At 33.1% G+C, this 20,645-nt stretch overlaps 1 protein-coding gene across 1 annotated transcript; it reads right to left on the bottom strand.

Annotated features, from left to right (window-relative positions):
* Positions 1-772: 772 nt before the first annotated feature.
* On the bottom strand, positions 773-20,377 carry LOC127733316 (zinc finger CCHC domain-containing protein 9-like). Its single transcript, XM_052242693.1, has 6 exons — positions 20,299-20,377; positions 13,709-14,022; positions 12,553-12,697; positions 2,446-2,538; positions 1,858-1,929; positions 773-958 (listed from the first exon to the last, which is right to left on the bottom strand). The coding sequence occupies exons 2-6, from the start codon at positions 14,018-14,020 to the stop codon at positions 837-839; spliced, it is 744 nt and encodes a 247-aa protein (XP_052098653.1). The 5' UTR covers positions 14,021-14,022; positions 20,299-20,377; the 3' UTR covers positions 773-836.
* Between the last annotated feature and the right edge of the window lie 268 nt (positions 20,378-20,645).

Raw genomic sequence — 20,645 nt, 5'->3', positions numbered from 1 at the left:
GCTTGTTTTTTGCCCCTTTTCGGCCCCTAATTACTAAAATTTTTAGGGAATTACCCCAAAAATAAATCCCAGCATTCCCTTTGTGATATGGAACCTTGTGATACAATTTCAGAGAGATCCATACACTTACACACAAGTTATTGTCATGAAACTAGAAAAATGCTTGTTTTTTGCCCCTTTTTGGCCCCTAATTCATAAAATTTGGAGGCAATTACCCCCAAAATCAATCCCAGCATTCCCTTTGTGATATGGAACCTTGTGGTACAATGTCAGAGAGATCCATACACTTACACACAAGTTATGTCTGGAAGTTACAAAAATGCTTATTTTTGGCCCCTTATTCCTTAACTGTTGGTACCATAACCCCCAAAATCAATCCCCACCTTCCTTTTGTGGTATTGAACCTTATGGTAAAATTTCATTGAGATCCATTCACTTAAACTAAAGTTAGAGTGCGAAAACTAATGTGTCTTCGGACGACGATGATGACGACGACGACGACGAGGACACCAACGTCAAACCAATTAAGACCACAAAAATTTTTTTGCGGTCGTATAAAAAATCTGCATACAGATATATGTATCAGATATCAGAATGCGAGTAATTATTGCAATTATCACTCACATGACCCAGTTGCATTATTCACAATAATTTCTGAATTTGGTATTTCAAAAGGTACATGTCATGTTGCAATAAATCACAAAAAAATCACCAAATTCATACAACAAATACTTTCAGAAAAATCATTTTAAGAAGTTCAGAGAAAACAACATTTATAATAATTTACTTTTTAATATAACAACAGTATAACATTTTTTTAGGCATTTTATAAAGAATCAGAATTTAACAAATTTGGGAACTTTTTTCTTGAGCGTCTGTGGTTTAACATCAACCAACTCTTCCTCTGCATCAGCACTTGTGAAGTTGTCCAGTGTTGGTAGTGTTAGACTGTCTATTCCTACAAAACACATTCACAAACGTTAGATACCACTAAAATTGTTTTAACACTTTTGGATTGAAACAAACTGTTTTCTGTACAAATATAAATGTGCACTTAAGATACTGTGATTGTTGGATTGCTGTCTGTTTGCTGTTTTCCTCATATCTCTAATTATTCATTTGGAATAACTTTTTTTAATAGTAATAACACTGTTTACATTAAAAACAATGTCAATCTTTGTGAATGAATTAATTCTTTTTTTTTTTAAACAAAAAATCTAGGCAGGAAATCATCAGTAATACAACTAAAAGAGGGAAATCGTATTTCACTAAATTTGTGAAAAGTGTTTTAAAAATCTATTTTCATCTCATCCATTTTAGAAATGTATAAGAAAGTTAGAACACTTACAATAAATAACTGGTGGATGGTTGTATTTTCCTGAAGAAAAGTGAATTAACTTTTATTTACCTACGTCTCTGAACAAACTATCTGATAGTTTGGCCATGAACAATCATTTCTATATGGAAACTAACCTAGTTTTTTTTTTGCAAATTTTTGTGGTTCTTTACCCATTCTCACCTGTCTTTGCTTTTGGAAAATCATCATGGTTAAGTGAACATACTTTTCTTAATGTCACATAAAAATATAATATAATGTCCCAGATTTTTCTCATTTGGTCAAAACTTGTCTAGCCAGTGTATCTGAAAACTATTTCTTGTAACTTACAATTTATCCTTTAGACAATTTTTGTGGTTATTTACTTTTTAGTCTGTACCTCTGTCATGTAATTTAAGCATCTGAACAATTTTATTAGTATAAATTTTCCCTATATAGGTTGAACAGTCTTTCTGGTAACTTACCCTGTTTTACTTGTGTCTCTGGGTATTTTTTTATTGCTTGTATTACAGTTAACTTACCCTGTTTGGCATGTGCTTCTGGACAATCTTTCACATAATGTTCCACTGACCCACATTCTTTACAACACCCACCTGAAATGTTACATGTTATAGTGACTAAGAGCAGCACTATGTCCAGACATGAGACATGTACATTGCATATATTGAAAAGAGATTTTTTTTTCCTACTAATTACATTATGGTATTAAACCTTGTTTGAAGTATACCATAAATATTTTGAAACTGTTATTTGCATATACATATTTGTAATTCTTATATTATTAGCATTCATGTTTCAACAAATATTTGAATATAATTGGTCATTTCAAATTTGTTTGCTTCGTTTATACTTTGATACACCACTAATGTAAATATGATTATTAGAAAACTGAACTTTTTGCCACCTTTAAAATACTGAAATCAAAATTAGATAATCCTACAATCTTTGTTTAGAAACACCATGTTGGATCAACTTTGTTGTAATTTTTACTGAAATCAACAATAAATTTTCTACTATCATTGAATATGAAAGTATATACAGCGCTACACAGGAATACAATAAATGAAGTTGATTTTTTTAATCTGTTTTCACATTGATTTTGAACTCACCCATTGGATATAATCCTTTAGGATTATCAGGACACTGTTTAGATAAATGGCCAGTTTCTCCACATATAAAACATTTAGCATAGGGAAAATCTCCTGAAAATAGAACAAAAGTGCACACACTGAAATGTCTCGCCTGCTTTACTGACCATTGATTTTATGTTGATAGTCCTAAATTTAAAGTTTTATTACAACTTCAAGTATCACATAAACTTAACATGATAAAATAAAATGCTCCGCAGGGCACAGCTTGATACGACCGCAGAGGTCGAACCCTGAACAGTTGGGGCAAGTATGGACACAACATTCAAGCTTGATACAGCTCTGAATTTGGATTGTGATTAAATATTTGACACAGCATAGGTTTCTGACACAGAATGAATGTGGTCTAAGAACTTAAAAATTTTAAATAGGACATTCACCTATTATGGTCCAATGTCCAAAATCTAAATACATGGTTAGATTCAGCATATCAAAGAACCCCAAGAATTCAATTTTTGATGAAATCAAACAAAGTTTAATTTTGGACCCTTTTGACCTCAATGTGGACAAAGTTGATAATGTGGCCCAAAAAACAAAATCTAAATACATGGTTAGATTCAGCATATCAAAGAACCCCATATATTCAATTTTTGTTGAAATCAAACAAAGTTTAATTTTGGACCCCGATTTGGACCAACTTGAAAACTGGGCCCATAATCAAAAATCTAAATACATGTTTAGATTCAGCATATCAAAGAACCCTAAGAATTCAATTTTTGTTAAAATCAAACTAAGTTTAATTTTGGACCCTTTGGACCTTAATGTAGACCAATTTGAAAACGGAACCAAAAATTAAGAATCTAAATACACGGTTAGATTCGGCATATCAAAGAACCCCAATAATTCAATTTTTGATGAAATCAAACAAAGTTTAATTTTGGACCCTTTGGACCTCAATGTGGACCAATTTAAAAACGGGTTAGAATCAGCATATTAAAGAACCCCAAGAATTCAAGAATAAAACCCCTTTGAAATTGGTCAAGAAATAAGCAATTTATACGAAGTATCTTCTTTTGCACAATACTGTGCAATTGAATATTTCTTGCTATTGCGCAATACTGTACAATTGACAATTTCTTGCTATTGCGCAATATTGTGCTATTGGATATTTCTTGCTATTGCACAATACTGTGCAATTGAATATTTCTTGCTATTGCGCAATACTGTACAATTGACAATTTCTTGCTATTGTGCAATACTGTGCAATTGAAAATTTCTTGCTATTGCACAATACTTATTATATAATAATTTACACATCCTGTTTGGTGTGTATCTCCTACCATATCATTATCATTTGCTTTTAAATATAAAACAGAAATAACCAACTTAAAATGGAAAATTTTAAAAGAAAAAAAAAAGGAAAAAAAGAAAAAAAAGGAACCCCCCCCCCCCCCAATTTTTTGAACCCCCTTATGATTCATCACCCCCAAACTCAATCCCAGCCTTCCCTTTGTGGTATGGTACCTTGCAGTACAATTTCAGAGAGATCCATACACTTGAACACAAGTTATTGTCTGGAAACTAGAAAAATAATTATTTTTGGCCCTTTTTTGGCCCCTTATTCCTAAACATTTTGGGCAATTACCCCCAAACTCAATTCAAGCTTTCCCTTTGTGATATGAAACCTTGTAGTACAATTTCAGAAAGATCCATACACTTACACACAAGTTATTATCATGAAACTAGAAAAATGCTTTTTTTCCCCCTTTTTTGGCCCCTAATTCCTAATATTTTGAGGCAATTACCCCCAAAATCAATCCCAGCATTCCCTGTGTGATATGGAACCTTGTGGTACAATTTCAAAGAGATCCATACACTTGAACACAAGTTATTGTCTGGAAACTAGAAAAATGCTTATTTTTGGCCCCTTTTTGGCCCCTTATTCCTAAACGTTTTGGGCAATTACCCCCAAACTCAATTCCAGCTTTCCCTTTGTGATATGGAACCTTGTAGTACAATTTCAGAAAGATCCATACATTTACAAACAAGTTATTGTCATGAAACTAGAAAAATGCTTGTTTTTTGCCCCTTTTTTGGCCCCTAATTCCTAATATTTTGAGGCAATTACCCCCCATAATCAATCCCAGCATTCCCTGTGTGATATGGAACCTTGTGGTACAATGTCAGAGAGATCCATACACTAACACACAAGTTATGTCTGGAAGTTACAAAAATGCTTATTTTTGGCCCCTTTTTGGCCCCTAATTCCTTAACTGTTGGTACCATAACCCCCAAAATCAATCCCAACCTTCCTTTTGTGGTATTGAACCTTAAAGTAAAATTTCATAGAGATCCATTTACTTAAACTAAAGTTAGAGTGCGAAAACCAATGTGTCTTCGGACGACGCCAGACGACGAAGACGACGACGCCAACGTCATACCAATATACGACCGCAAAAATTTTTTGCGGTCGTATAAAAAATGAGGTCAAGGTCAGATAAACCAAGCCAAAAATACATGTAGACCTTACAATCATTCCATACACCGAATAGAGTACGGTAAACCTATTGCTTATAGTATAAAAGAAACAGACCAAACCATAAAAACTTTGTATAAACCAATGAACAATGAAAACAAGGTCAAGGTCAGATGGACCCTGCCAGACATACATGTACACCTTACAATCATTCCATGCTTTGAATATAGTTGACCTATTGCATATAGTATCTAAGAAACCAACTTAACCAGGAAAACTTACATTGACCAATGAACCATGAAAATGGGGTCAAGGTCAGATGATAACTGCCAGACAGACATATACACCTTACAAACATGCTTATAGTTTAAGAATAAAATGCTCCGCAGGGCGCAGCTTGATACGACCGCAGAGGTCGAACCCTGAACAGTTGGGGCAAGTATGGACACAACATTCAAGCTTGATACAGCTCTGAATTTGGATTGTGATTAAATATTTGACACAGCATAGGTTTCTGACACAGAATGAATGTGGTCTAAGAACTTAAAAATTTTAAATAGGACATTCACCTATTATGGTCCAATGTCCAAAATCTAAATACATGGTTAGATTCAGCATATCAAAGAACCCCAAGAATTCAATTTTTGATGAAATCAAACAAAGTTTAATTTTGGACCCTTTTGACCTCAATGTGGACAAAGTTGATAATGTGGCCCAAAAAACAAAATCTAAATACATGGTTAGATTCAGCATATCAAAGAACCCCATATATTCAATTTTTGTTGAAATCAAACAAAGTTTAATTTTGGACCCCGATTTGGACCAACTTGAAAACTGGGCCCATAATCAAAAATCTAAATACATGTTTAGATTCAGCATATCAAAGAACCCTAAGAATTCAATTTTTGTTAAAATCAAACTAAGTTTAATTTTGGACCCTTTGGACCTTAATGTAGACCAATTTGAAAACGGAACCAAAAATTAAGAATCTAAATACACGGTTAGATTCGGCATATCAAAGAACCCCAATAATTCAATTTTTGATGAAATCAAACAAAGTTTAATTTTGGACCCTTTGGACCTCAATGTGGACCAATTTAAAAACGGGTTAGAATCAGCATATTAAAGAACCCCAAGAATTCAAGAATAAAACCCCTTTGAAATTGGTCAAGAAATAAGCAATTTATACGAAGTATCTTCTTTTGCACAATACTGTGCAATTGAATATTTCTTGCTATTGCGCAATACTGTACAATTGACAATTTCTTGCTATTGCGCAATATTGTGCTATTGGATATTTCTTGCTATTGCACAATACTGTGCAATTGAATATTTCTTGCTATTGCGCAATACTGTACAATTGACAATTTCTTGCTATTGTGCAATACTGTGCAATTGAAAATTTCTTGCTATTGCACAATACTTATTATATAATAATTTACACATCCTGTTTGGTGTGTATCTCCTACCATATCATTATCATTTGCTTTTAAATATAAAACAGAAATAACCAACTTAAAATGAAAAATTTTAAAAGAAAAAAAAAAGGAAAAAAAGAAAAAAAAGGAACCCCCCCCCCCCAATTTTTTGAACCCCCTTATGATTCATCACCCCCAAACTCAATCCCAGCCTTCCCTTTGTGGTATGGTACCTTGCAGTACAATTTCAGAGAGATCCATACACTTGAACACAAGTTATTGTCTGGAAACTAGAAAAATAATTATTTTTGGCCCTTTTTTGGCCCCTTATTCCTAAACATTTTGGGCAATTACCCCCAAACTCAATTCAAGCTTTCCCTTTGTGATATGAAACCTTGTAGTACAATTTCAGAAAGATCCATACACTTACACACAAGTTATTATCATGAAACTAGAAAAATGCTTTTTTTCCCCCTTTTTTGGCCCCTAATTCCTAATATTTTGAGGCAATTACCCCCAAAATCAATCCCAGCATTCCCTGTGTGATATGGAACCTTGTGGTACAATTTCAAAGAGATCCATACACTTGAACACAAGTTATTGTCTGGAAACTAGAAAAATAATTATTTTTGGCCCTTTTTTGGCCCCTTATTCCTAAACATTTTGGGCAATTACCCCCAAACTCAATTCAAGCTTTCCCTTTGTGATATGAAACCTTGTAGTACAATTTCAGAAAGATCCATACACTTAAACACAAGTTATTATCATGAAACTAGAAAAATGCTTTTTTTCCCCCTTTTTTGGCCCCTAATTCCTAATATTTTGAGGCAATTACCCCCAAAATCAATCCCAGCATTCCCTGTGTGATATGGAACCTTGTGGTACAATTTCAAAGAGATCCATACACTTGAACACAAGTTATTGTCTGGAAACTAGAAAAATGCTTATTTTTGGCCCCTTTTTGGCCCCTTATTCCTAAACGTTTTGGGCAATTACCCCCAAACTCAATTCCAGCTTTCCCTTTGTGATATGGAACCTTGTAGTACAATTTCAGAAAGATCCATACATTTACAAACAAGTTATTGTCATGAAACTAGAAAAATGCTTGTTTTTTGCCCCTTTTTTGGCCCCTAATTCCTAATATTTTGAGGCAATTACCCCCCATAATCAATCCCAGCATTCCCTGTGTGATATGGAACCTTGTGGTACAATGTCAGAGAGATCCATACACTAACACACAAGTTATGTCTGGAAGTTACAAAAATGCTTATTTTTGGCCCCTTTTTGGCCCCTAATTCCTTAACTGTTGGTACCATAACCCCCAAAATCAATCCCAACCTTCCTTTTGTGGTATTGAACCTTAAAGTAAAATTTCATAGAGATCCATTTACTTAAACTAAAGTTAGAGTGCGAAAACCAATGTGTCTTCGGACGACGCCAGACGACGAAGACGACGAAGCCAACGTCATACCAATATACGACCGCAAAAATTTTTTGCGGTCGTATAAAAAATGAGGTCAAGGTCAGATAAACCAAGCCAAAAATACATGTAGACCTTACAATCATTCCATACACCGAATAGAGTACGGTAAACCTATTGCTTATAGTATAAAAGAAACAGACCAAACCATAAAAACTTTGTATAAACCAATGAACAATGAAAACAAGGTCAAGGTCAGATGGACCCTGCCAGACATACATGTACACCTTACAATCATTCCATGCTTTGAATATAGTTGACCTATTGCATATAGTATCTAAGAAACCAACTTAACCAGGAAAACTTACATTGACCAATGAACCATGAAAATGGGGTCAAGGTCAGATGATAACTGCCAGACAGACATATACACCTTACAAACATGCTTATAGTTTAAGAATAAAATGCTCCGCAGGGCGCAGCTTGATACGACCGCAGAGGTCGAACCCTGAACAGTTGGGGCAAGTATGGACACAACATTCAAGCTTGATACAGCTCTGAATTTGGATTGTGATTAAATATTTGACACAGCATAGGTTTCTGACACAAAATGAATGTGGTCTAAGAACTTAAAAATTTTAAATTGGACATTCACCTATTATGGTCAAATATCCAAAATCTAAATACATGGTTAGATTCAGCATATCAAAGAACCCCAAGAATTCAATTTTTGATGAAATCAAACAAAGTTTAATTTTGGACCCTTTTGATCTCAATGTGGACAAAGTTGATAACGGGGCCCAAAAATCAAAAATCTAAATACATGGTTAGATTCAGCATATCAAAGAACCCCATATATTCAATTTTTGTTGAAATCAAACAAAGTTTAATTTTGGACCCCGATTTGGACCAACTTGAAAACTGGTCCCATAATCAAAAATCTAAATACATGTTTAGATTCAGCATATCAAAGAACCCTAAAAATTCAATTTTTGTTAAAATCAAACTAAGTTTAATTTTGGACCCTTTGGACCTTAATGTAGACCAATTTGAAAACGGAACCAAAAATTAAGAATCTAAATACAAGGTTAGATTCGGCATATCAAAGAACCCCAATAATTCAATTTTTGATGAAATCAAACAAAGTTAAATTTTGGACCCTTTGGACCTCAATGTGGACCAATTTAAAAACGGGGCCCAAAATCCAAAAACTTAATACACGGTAAGATTCAGCATATTAAAGAACCCCAAGAATTCAAGAATAAAACCCCATTGAAATTGATCAAGAAATAAGCAATTTATACGAAGTATCTTCTTTTGCACAATACTGTGCAATTGAATATTTCTTGCTATTGCGCAATACTGTACAATTGACAATTTCTTGCTATTGCGCAATATTGTGCTATTGGATATTTCTTGCTATTGCGCAATACTGTGCAATTGAAGATTTCTTGCTATTGCGCAATACTGTGCAATTGAAGATTTCTTGCTATTGTGCAATGCAATTGAAAATTTCTTGCTATTGCACAATACTTATTATATAATAATTATCTCCTACCATATCATTATTATTTGCTTTTAAATATAAATCAGAAATAACCAACTTAAAATGGAAAATTTTAAAAGAAAAAAAAAATGAAAAAAAGAAAAAAAAAAATCCCCCCCCCCAAATTGTTTGAACCCCCTTATGATTCATCACCCCCAAACTCAATCCCAGCCTTCCCTTTGTGGTATGGTACCTTGCAGTACAATTTCAGAGAGATCCATACACTTGAACGCAAGTTATTGTCTGGAAACTAGAAAAATGCTTATTTTTGGCCCCCAATTCCTAAACGTTTCGGGCAATTACCCCCAAACTCAATTCCAGCTTTCCCTTTGTGATATGGAACCTTGTAGTACAATTTCAGAAATATCCAAACACTTACACACAAGTTATTGTCATGAAACTAGAAAAATGCTTGTTTTTTGCCCCTTTTTTGACCCCTAATTCCTAAAATTTTGAGGCAATTACCCCCAAAATCAATTACAGCCTTCCCTTTGTGATATGGAACCTTATGGTAAATGTCAGAGAGATCCATACACTTACACACAAGTTATTGTCTGGAAGTTACAAAAATGCTTATTTTTGGCCCCTTTTTGGCCCCTAATTCCTTAACTGTTGGTACCATAACCCCCAAAATCAATCCCAACCTTCCTTTCGTGGTATTGAACCTTATGGTAAAATTTTATGGAGATCCATTCACTTAAACTAAAGTTAGAGTGCGAAAACCAATGTGTCTTCGGACAACCCCGGACGACGACGACGACGCCAACGTCATACCAATATACGACCAAAAAAATTTTAATTTTTGCGGTCGTATAAAAACAGACCAAAACACAATAAACAGCTGCGTTATGAGCGCATGATACGCCCTTCGCTTTTTCAAAGAATAACATTCCATAACTCCTAAATGTCATACATGTATCAGAAATTTATAAAAGAACTAAAGGGAGCTCACGTCAATAGAAATAAAGCAGTCACCATAGTTTCATGAAAAATGCTCAAAGCACTTTTGAGTTATTGTCCGAAAATAGGAAAATCCCACTTTTTTAATGAATTAAACCTCATAACTCGGAAATGTAAAATCTAAAATTTATAAAAATCAAAAGGCAGCTCACGTCAACAGATATAAACTATTCACCAAAGTTTCATGAAAACTGCTTAAAGCATTTTTGAGTTATTGTCCAAAAACTGGAAAATCACCCTTTTTTAATGAATAACACCCCATAACCATGATAACTCCGAAACATAAAATCTCAAATTTATAAAAAAACGAAAGGGAGCTCACGTCAATAGATATAAACAATTCACCAAAGTTCCATGCAAATTGGTTAAAGCGTTTTTGAATTATTGTACGACATGTGGATGACGGACGGACAGACGGACAACGGTATACAATAATACGTCCCGTAAACGGGCGTATAAAAACTTAACATTGAGCAATGAAACTTAAAAATGAGGTCAAGGTCAAATAAAACCTACCAGACTGACATGTCCATTATAAAAATATTTCCATACACCAAATATAACTGACCTATTGCATACAGTATTAGAAAAACAGACCAAAACACAAAAACTTAACTTTAACCACTGAACCATGAAAATGAGGTCAAGGTCAGATGACACCTGCCAGTTGGACATGTACACCTTACAATTATTCCATACACCAAACATAGTAGACCTATTGCTTATAGTATCTGAGATATGGACTTGACCACGAAAACTTAACCTTGTTCACTGACTGATCCATGAAATTAGGTCAAGGTCAATTGAAAACTGTCTGACAGGTATGAAGACCTTGCAAAGTATGCACATATCAAATATAGTTATCCTATTACTCATAATAAGAGAGAAATTAAGATTTAATAAAATATTAATTTTTTTTTCAAGTTGTCACTGAACCATGAAAATAAGATCAAGGACAACGGACATATGACAGACGGAAACTGCATAACATAGGGCATCTATATATACAAAGTATGAGGTCTTCTACCTTCTGAAATATTAAGCTTTTAAATAGTTCATTAACGCCATAGTCACTAGATCACTATCCATATGTCTCACTTTCTGTGATAGAAGTCACAGGCTCGACAAAAATTGTTTTATTAATTTTCCCAATTTTTCACATTTTAAGTTATTTATTTGTGGTTTAATTAATTAATTAATAAATTTCATGTGTTAGATCATTGTTCTAAAAAAAAAAAATCCCAAAAAATTTTGTATTCACCTTGATAATCTTTATTACAAAAATAATTGACTCAAACCCTTTGGTGTGAGTCAATTATGAAAACTAGAAAACTAATCCTTATTATGAAAACTAAATAAACTTTGATTTATCTCTTAAAAATATCAGACCCTTTTATTACCTGAAAATTTAAATTTTCTGATCTGTATGCTTTTTTAATTACTGATAATTACAATTTCTCATAAAACAAATGACATCTTATACTCACTGACACTGAAAAGGTAAAGGAGCAACAAAGCAGATATGAAAAAAATGAGAATTGCTATTGCTGGCACCAATTTCACTTTTGAGTACAAGACAACTTAGTCTGTCTTCTAGAGAAACCATTTTGACTAGGATACAAACAGATCAACCATAACTTTAAAGACAGTCAGAATTATGTTTAAACACAGTATAAATTGTATTCATAGTTGTTCTGATTTATCTTTAAAGTAAGAGTTGTCTTTTTTTAGAAACAGGCAAGTTTTCTAGTAATCTTTGAAAGAAAAAAGCATATTCCAAAAGTGTCATTCAAAACATAAAGTTATAATAAAAATAAATATTTAGATATGAAAATTAACATACATAAAAAGATAGAGATATGAGAATACGAGAACCTTACATGGGAAATATCCCAATTATTGTTTAAAAGCCATTGTGTAAATTTTTTTTCTTCCTGGTGGTTCTTAAATACAAAGTAAGAAATGATTCCAGTGAGAGCCTTGGAAAATAGAAGCTTAGATCAGTGTTCTAGATCATTAGAAGGCTTGATAGTCATCTATTCAAAAAAAATATTGTATCAATCCATACCTGAATTATAAACTAAGGTTTCAACTCCTTCGACAAAGGTGTCCTTAGATGGATTTAGCTATTATTTCAATGTCCCTTTTGGTCATATAGCTCTTCAATTGTTTCAGTTCTTATCCATCCTTGGCTTTCAAATATTTGGCTTTGAGTGTTCCTGATGAAGGTAAATCCAGGAAAGTGCTTCAAACACATGAAATTTAAAAAGTGTTGTTTCCATTTTTTTTGTTCATCATTTATACATACCTGGCTTGACTTTAACTCTACATGAACTAGATGAGTGTTCTGTAGATCCACATTTAAAGCAAATTCCTGTTCCATGTTCAATGTCTTTTTTTGCTGTTGGACACTCTGACATATTGTGGCCTGGCTCCCTACAGTTATAACAAACCTGTAATACAGAATTAATAATCATTTAAGCTTACTACATGTACTTTTATAACAATGAAAATCTATCCATTATTTATTCCCTTTTGCCAGTATTTGATATATTCTATTGCCAATTTATGTTATTATACCTTACATTATATAGTAATTATTTGATTGGCTAATACAGAATCACGTGTCATAGTTTAATTTCGATGTTTTTCCAAAAATTGGCAGGAGCGGTGAATAACCCTGACAAATTGAAGCCTCTATCGAACAACCCTATTATTCCCCAATGAATAACCCTTGTCGTCCCTCAATGATCACGAGTTAAGGCCCTTTAAAGTATGACGTCACTTAACATCAGATAAACAAAAACAAATATGGCAGCGGCCAGGTAAGAAGCCCTTCAAGTGACGAATAAACAAGATCAAACAAGGTTTGGAAATTCATCTAGTGCTGAGGATATCTCATGTAAACGGCCCTTTTCAGGGCCATCTATATTTTACAGAAAGAGTCTACCTTTGTTGTACATACGAGAAATGTCAGACACAAAATAGTTTTCTAGCGTAGGTGTTTTGACAATCTGTTACAAAATTTTACACTTAATTGTTTGTTCGGTATAATAAAACAGTTATGGCCCATTGAGTCGGTGAATATCCAAAACTGTCAACCCGAGTAAGGGTCATTCCCCTAGGGCTAAAGTCCTCATGGAATGACCCTTACTCGGGTTGACAATTTTGGATATTCACCTCCTCAGCGGGCCATAATTGTATATTGTTGCTCCTACAACTATGAAGTGAATATACAAATTTATTCATTAATAAGAATTTGTTACTGTACATATAAATGCACAAAACAACAAAATCTGTGATCATGAGTTGGAATGCACAATAATTAAAAATTTAATTATATTCAGAATTGTTAAGCAATACTATTTAACATAATGCTAAAGTTTTTTTCAGCTGGGTGCACAGCAATGGATACCACCTACCCATAACCATTTTCCATGAGGAGTAGTAGTCGATTATTTTACCTTTTCGTCTTGTTTTTTCTTTTGTCTTTTCACCCTCCTGTTGTCACTTCTGGTCTCCTTCTTTAACATGGTAAACAACTCTTTTTCCTTTTCATCACTAAATCCAAATTTTTTCAATTTAAAACCGTCTCTGGATTTCCCACAACTAGCATCTTGTCTGTGATGAAACTCTGAACTTGCTTGCCCAGGATTCCTTTGCCTGTTTGCACTACTTCTGTCAGTGTTTTTCTGATTTTGCTTTAGATCTTCCCATTTAGTTGACTCTTCAGGTCTTTTTCTTTGACCACCAGTGAATTTAGTAAATCTAGTCATACCTATTAAATAGAGTAAGATCTTAAGAGTTACAAATGTACATGTATGTGACATTGGCACACAAATATCAATAGAAATATTTGAATTCTGACATCCTGAGACATACATTGTATAAATGTACATCTAACTGATGGCTTATACAAATACTTGGAAACTAACATTTCCTGTGCAATCACATAAAGTTCTCTCATTAAAGTTGTCAACCATGTTGAACCACAAAAAAAATTCTTCAAAAGCAACAAGTCTCTCCTAAGAGCCCGAAACCCTCATCTGGTAAAAAATGTGCAATTTTGACATTTATTTTTTTCCTTTAATGCTATCAGTTATGTTTGCTTATTTGTTGATCTTATTAAGCAGCATTTTTGTAGGTCTTGTGTTGATGATCATTTTTACTGTTCAGTTTGGTATATCTATTAAAGAATTGAGATTAAAAAAAAGTCATTTAATGGCAATAAATCATATAAACTAGTGTGACAATTTGGCCATATTAACTTACATGTAGATCTTATGTTGCTGATCTTTTTTGCTCTTTAAAGTGTCTCTCTTACTCCTATAGTTTTTGGCAAAATTGCAAAAAAATGATAAAAATCATCATTCAGGGGAAATAACTCCAATAAGGAGTCAGTTAACAATTTCAGCCATGATGACTGATTTCTATATATCTAAGGGAGCAACCATTTAACTTATGGGGGGGAATTTTTTTTTCACGAATAGCGCGAACATTTTTTTAGTTTTTCGATGCTATATATCAATTTTTTTTCATCTGCTTGACTATTTTTTTTCATCAAATTGGGGATCAGAATATTTTTTTAGGAAAAAATCATAACCCTCCCTTGAAGTTAAATGGTCGTTCCCTAATACCTCACAAGAGCAATGTATCACAAAAGTATATAAAACTTTCATTTCTATGGCTTATTAAGGAATGACTGTAATATTTTTTGTCTATGAAGAAATAACATCAAAATGTGGTGCACACTGAATAACCTGCATAGCACTTTTACCATTAACCCCTTTTTTTAGGTTATTTCGAATAGACAGAAAAAATAGTACAGTCATTCCTTATAATTTAATTCTAAATTCCATTTTTAAGGAGTAAAAATGAAAAAAAACATTGATGACGTCACAGTCACATGACAAAATTATTATGTCTATGAGCTGATAGACAAAAAACTTTCAGCCAATCAGAAGACGTTTTACATCCAAAATTAAATCATTACAAAATACATTGTTGTCTTTTGTCATGTCTTAATGATTTTTGGTATTTATAGAATTAATTGTTATAGGCTAAACTTTGATGCTAAATCCACATTTTAATTTTGTATATTTTTTTTATCTCTAATGCATTAATTCTTTTTGTGATGCATTAGAATAACAATAACAGTTCTATCGTTTTTTCAATTTCAATTCCAAAACAGCAAAATGGACATAGTGTTTGCACAAAGGCAACAATACATGCGGATTTATGTGGGAGGTAAATTGTAACAGCCATTATTAAATAAGTACATCTCTGAGTCTGCGCTAAGTATAGATATATGGAGAATTTATCACCCTGTTGTTTACAAAGCGAAAGAAGCATGTCGTATTAGAATTTCTCTTTTATGATGAGTTAAACGCAAATGTTTTGTTGATTTTAGTTAAATTATGTAACAGCTGTTAAAGCAAAACATTGTATTTGTGTTGAGCTCATTTGAAATAAAAAATTATACAAAACAAATTTAAAACAAAAGATGTTTTCAGTCTATAAAATAAAAATCTATTTTCTGTTCAATAAAATGCTTCCCTGAGTGCAGCCTGATACGACCGCAGAGGTCGAACAATGAACAGTTGGGGCAAATTTGGACACAATATTCAAGCTTGATACTGTCTGAATTTGGATTGTGATCAAATTTTTGACATAATATAGGTTTCTGACACAAAATAAATGTGGTCAAAGATCTTATAAATCCATTGCGCAATACTGTGCAATTGAAGATTTCTTCTTGAAACTTTTCAAAAATTCGAAATTTAATAAAAAATTTGAAAAAAAATATGAATCCCTTAAAAAAATTAGGAAAAAATCCCCCCCCCCCCCCCAACTTTTTGAAACCCCCCTTGGAGCAATAACCCCAAAACTCAATCCCAGCCTTTCCTTTGTAGTATGGAACCTTGTAGTACAATGTCAGAGAGATCCATACACTTACACACAAGTTATTGTCTGGAAACTAGAAAATGCTTGTTTTTGGCCCTTTTTTGGCCCTTAATTCCTACATGTTTGGGGCAATTAACCCCAAACTCAATCCCAGCCTTCACTTTGTTATATGGAACCTTGTGGTACAATTTCAGAGAGATCCATACACTTACACACAAGTTATTGTCTGGAAACTAGAAAAATGCTTGTTTTTGGCCCCTTTTTGGCCCCTAATTCCTAAACTGTTGGCCCAATAACCCCTTAAATGAATCCCAACCTTCTACTTGTGGTATTAAACATTGTGGTACAGTTTCAGAGCAATCGAAATACTTATACAAAAGTTATTATCCTGAAATTAGAAAAATGCTTGTTTTGGGCCCCTAATTCCTAAACGGTTGGGACCATCATCCCCAAAATCAATCCCAACCTTCCTTTTGTGGTATTGAACCTTCTCAAAAAATTTCATAGAGGTCCATTCACTTAAACTCAAGTAATTGTCCAGAAACCAATGTGTCTTTGGACGACGACGCAGACGACATCATGCCATTATACGATCCCAAAAAAAATTTTGCGGTCGTATAAAAAATATACCGGTAGTTCGTCATGAAATAAATAGATTTGAATTTAAAAAAAAAAAAACTTCTGTGTATAATGGTTATCCAGAAAAATAAACATCACCATAATAACCATGATAACCCAAAAGTAAATTTTTAATTGCATTGCAAGAAATTTGTTTTGCATGCACACGTATAAAAATTGGGGTTTTTATCCAACGCAATCATAGGTTTGAACGTTGTTTTCAATTTAGACTTCTTTATATTTTTTTGTTTGGGCTTTTTTATATTTGCCTTCGGGTTTATATAATCCATTCATCCTTTTTGACTCTTCAAAATTCAAAAGTCTATCCTAAATTGAGGTAAATTATATGGCCTTCCAATAACCGTTTCGATTCCTAACATCACTGAAGAGACATTAATTGTTGAAATCCGTATATGGTGTACAAATTTTTGCACCTCAAGTTTGCGGTATACCATCTTTTCCGCAAGTTGATTGTTTCCTGTTTGGTATTAAATTAATAATTAAGATCCATTTTGTTACATCTGGTGATCCGTTTATTTGGCAATCGCCATGGCAGTCAGCAGGGGTTTAAGAACATCTGTTGTTCGACCTGCTAGTCAAATGCGTTTTGTTAAAATATACTTTTTCACTTTTTTGGTCTTTTGGAAAATGTTGTTTGTGCTGTATTTAGACCCCTCAACCAAGAAATTTGTTTTGCATGCACACGTATATAAATTGCGGTTTTTATCCAACGCAATCATAGGTTTGAACGTTGTTTTCAATTTAGACTTGTATATATATATATATATTTGTTTATATGTGTGTGTCAAACTTCTTTTTCTTTTCTTTGTATGTATACTTCATTATTATTTATGTTGTTGTTTATTTAATGTCATGCTCTTTTTGAGCCCATTTAATGGAAATAAATCATCTTTATCTATAAGGTTTATATTAAATAATATAATTTAAAATTTAAGCATTAAAGGAAGTAGAGATTGAAAAAATAATTTTCCAAATTTTAATTTTTTAATTGCTCTAAGAAAGTAAAAATCATTTTAGTAATATACTTATATATATCTTTGCATTCAATTTGGCTTAGATTTCATCTTTTCATAAAGAAACATCAATTTAAGGAGTATACTGTGAAAAGTGGCAAAAATGGGGGAGTAACTCAAATTTTTTGTCAAACATCTTTGAAATGCACATATTATTTATGACCTTAGGCTAAGGTCATTGGTGTTAATTAATAGTGTGTTACTGTATGAAACCAAAGTTGTCATGTGAAGCCATGCACTTAATTGGTCACTTAATTTGACAGTTAACATAGCTAGTTGAACTTCCTGTCCAGGAAGAATTACATATTTTCCAATATTTCAGAGGAAAATCACTTTTGAAATCTATCATTTCATTCTCAAAAAGTCTCAAGGCACATGAATACGGGTGAAAACGGGTCATATGCTGAATACCAGGGTTATGTAACGACCTGGCGGGTATAAAAAAAAAAAAAAAACAGGTGAGAGGTGAAATTTACGGGTGTCACCCGCAGAATACGGGTCAGTTGACAGGTACATGTATGAAGTACCCTGCTTAGTTCAACATCTTTTCTTCATTTTGAACATAATACTTGAAATTCAATTTTTATCAAAAAGTCATAATTTAACAAATTACCAAGACAATTGCAAGATTTGTGGTAAAATATAAGATGTGGAACTTTGTCATTATTTCATTAATAGTGAAATGTATGAAACTGAAGGAGAAAAACTCTTATGACTTATCACATATTTTTTTGTTTTTGTATTTGATAACAGGAGGCATACATTTGTCCAAATAATTATGATGTCTAGAAAGGCTACATTGTATTTAATTTTTTTTTCTTTGACACCTTCCTAGCCTTTTGAGATGTCATAATTATTTGGACTAGCATACATGTAGATCTACACCTGAACATTCTTCTTGAAGTCAATTGATCTAACATGGAAACATTATACATATAGCTGTATAACAGACTTCATTTAAGAGACTAACTGCAAGAATAAGATTGAAGTCAAGTTTCCTCTGTCTTTATATCATTTTTTTTCATGCAAAATCTTTATATTTTTAAAAAGCTCCATGTATATCAGTAGAGTTACATGTATTACACTACATATATTAATACACTTGAATAAAGACAATTCACAGGAGAGTTTTCAATGTCATAAAAATTTTGTCCCCTTTTTGTTGGGGCATTGCTTCCCCCTCCCCTGCCATTAATTTTTAACAAATTCTCATTTGAAGTATCTGTCTAACTATGGTCTTGATGCCTTGAACTGGAAAATGTTGCGATTTACTCAAATATTTATCACTGTAAATAGATACCCAATTAGGGGTAAACAACCAATAAATGGTGATAATACCTATTTTAATAGGATCTTCCCTATTATAAATCAGGAATCTATGTCAGGACAGGAGTAAATTTTTGATTTGGATGGCATCAGAAATTGACAGAATTCCTTATATGTTTAAATTTTACATATCTAGGTCATGCCATGCCTTACAAAACTTCCAGATGTAGACATTTGTCTGCACTCAGAGTAAATTTTGTGGTGTAAACAGGTAAACAAGTCCATTTTTCTCGCCTAACAGGTAAAATTGTGCTCCAATCTACTGGAGGTTAATATAGACAATGAACGTTAACAGGTCAGGAATAACCATCAATTGGTGGATTATACCTCAATTCAGGTATAATCCACCATTTGACATATAATGAGATAGACCAATTGAGGTTTAATGCAATTTTCATCACAAATTTTTATATAAATGGATATTCGAGCATCTTTTTGCATATACCATCTTCAGCTTTGATGAGTTCTCATTGATGACATGTAATTGCTTCCAACTTCCTGTGCTGCCTTTTGTGAAAATGTTGATTATACCTTAATTGAGGTATAATCCACTAATTGATGGATATTCACGACTGGTTTGTTAAGTCTGCATCAGTTCCAACTATATGATTTGTTAGTCAACATGGATAGGAAGAGACTACAGAACAAAAGTGAGATTTAATAGATGAAAACTCAGAATTAAATAATTTTAAAAGTTGGAAAAGGAGGGTCATATTAATTTTTAGGTTTCTCCAACAAATTGCAGCACAAATTGTTAGAATCAATTACATATCATCACTAAGTGGTCATCAAAGCTTGTTATGGTAAATGCAAAAAGATGCTCCAATATCTCTTAAACATTTTGTGGGGATAAAAACTGCATTATACCTCAATTGGTGTATCTCATTGTACATTGCATGTCAAATGGTGGATTATACTAGTCCAAATAAAAAAATTTATGACGTCTTGCAAGGCTATTTTAATTTTTTTCTGGGACGCCTTCCTACGACTTGCAAGACGTCATAATTATTTGGACTAGGATTATACCTGAATTCAGGTATCAGGTATAATCCACCAATTAATGGTTATTTCTGACCTGGTTAAGGCCGAAGACACACGTTACTATAGAAAATCAAACTAAGTGAGCCTTAGACTGATTTTTTTATCAAAGAAAATGTCTTTCAAAGTCTCACTTGAAAAATCTAGCACTAAAAATCGCTGAATTTTCGAGTTGTTGAAAGTTTAGTGTCGAAATCAACCGGAAGTGACTGAATTTTCAAAATTTTAAAATCAACAACGGAGAGCATGGCATTTTCCGTTATCCTACTGGTTGAGATGTTTTAACGTCAAGGGGGAGGGTTACGTATCGAGTATCCCCATGGATGATTACTGGTACAGGTTCGACGCAATCGGTTACTCAAAGTTCAAAGTTCAAAGTTTTTTATTTTCCAATCAAGAGGGGGTTAGAGTGGGTGGCGCATATTCGCCGTGGACACATTTTCGCCGTTTTTGCTATTTTTTCTGTAAATTTCGTGTGCCT

Source organism: Mytilus californianus, unplaced genomic scaffold (assembly GCF_021869535.1).
Source record: "Mytilus californianus isolate M0D057914Y unplaced genomic scaffold, xbMytCali1.0.p SCAF_3, whole genome shotgun sequence".
NCBI classification, from domain to species: domain Eukaryota; kingdom Metazoa; phylum Mollusca; class Bivalvia; order Mytilida; family Mytilidae; genus Mytilus; species Mytilus californianus.
The sequence above is the reverse complement of the archived record's forward strand: the minus strand, read 5'-3'. Positions and strand labels throughout refer to the sequence as shown.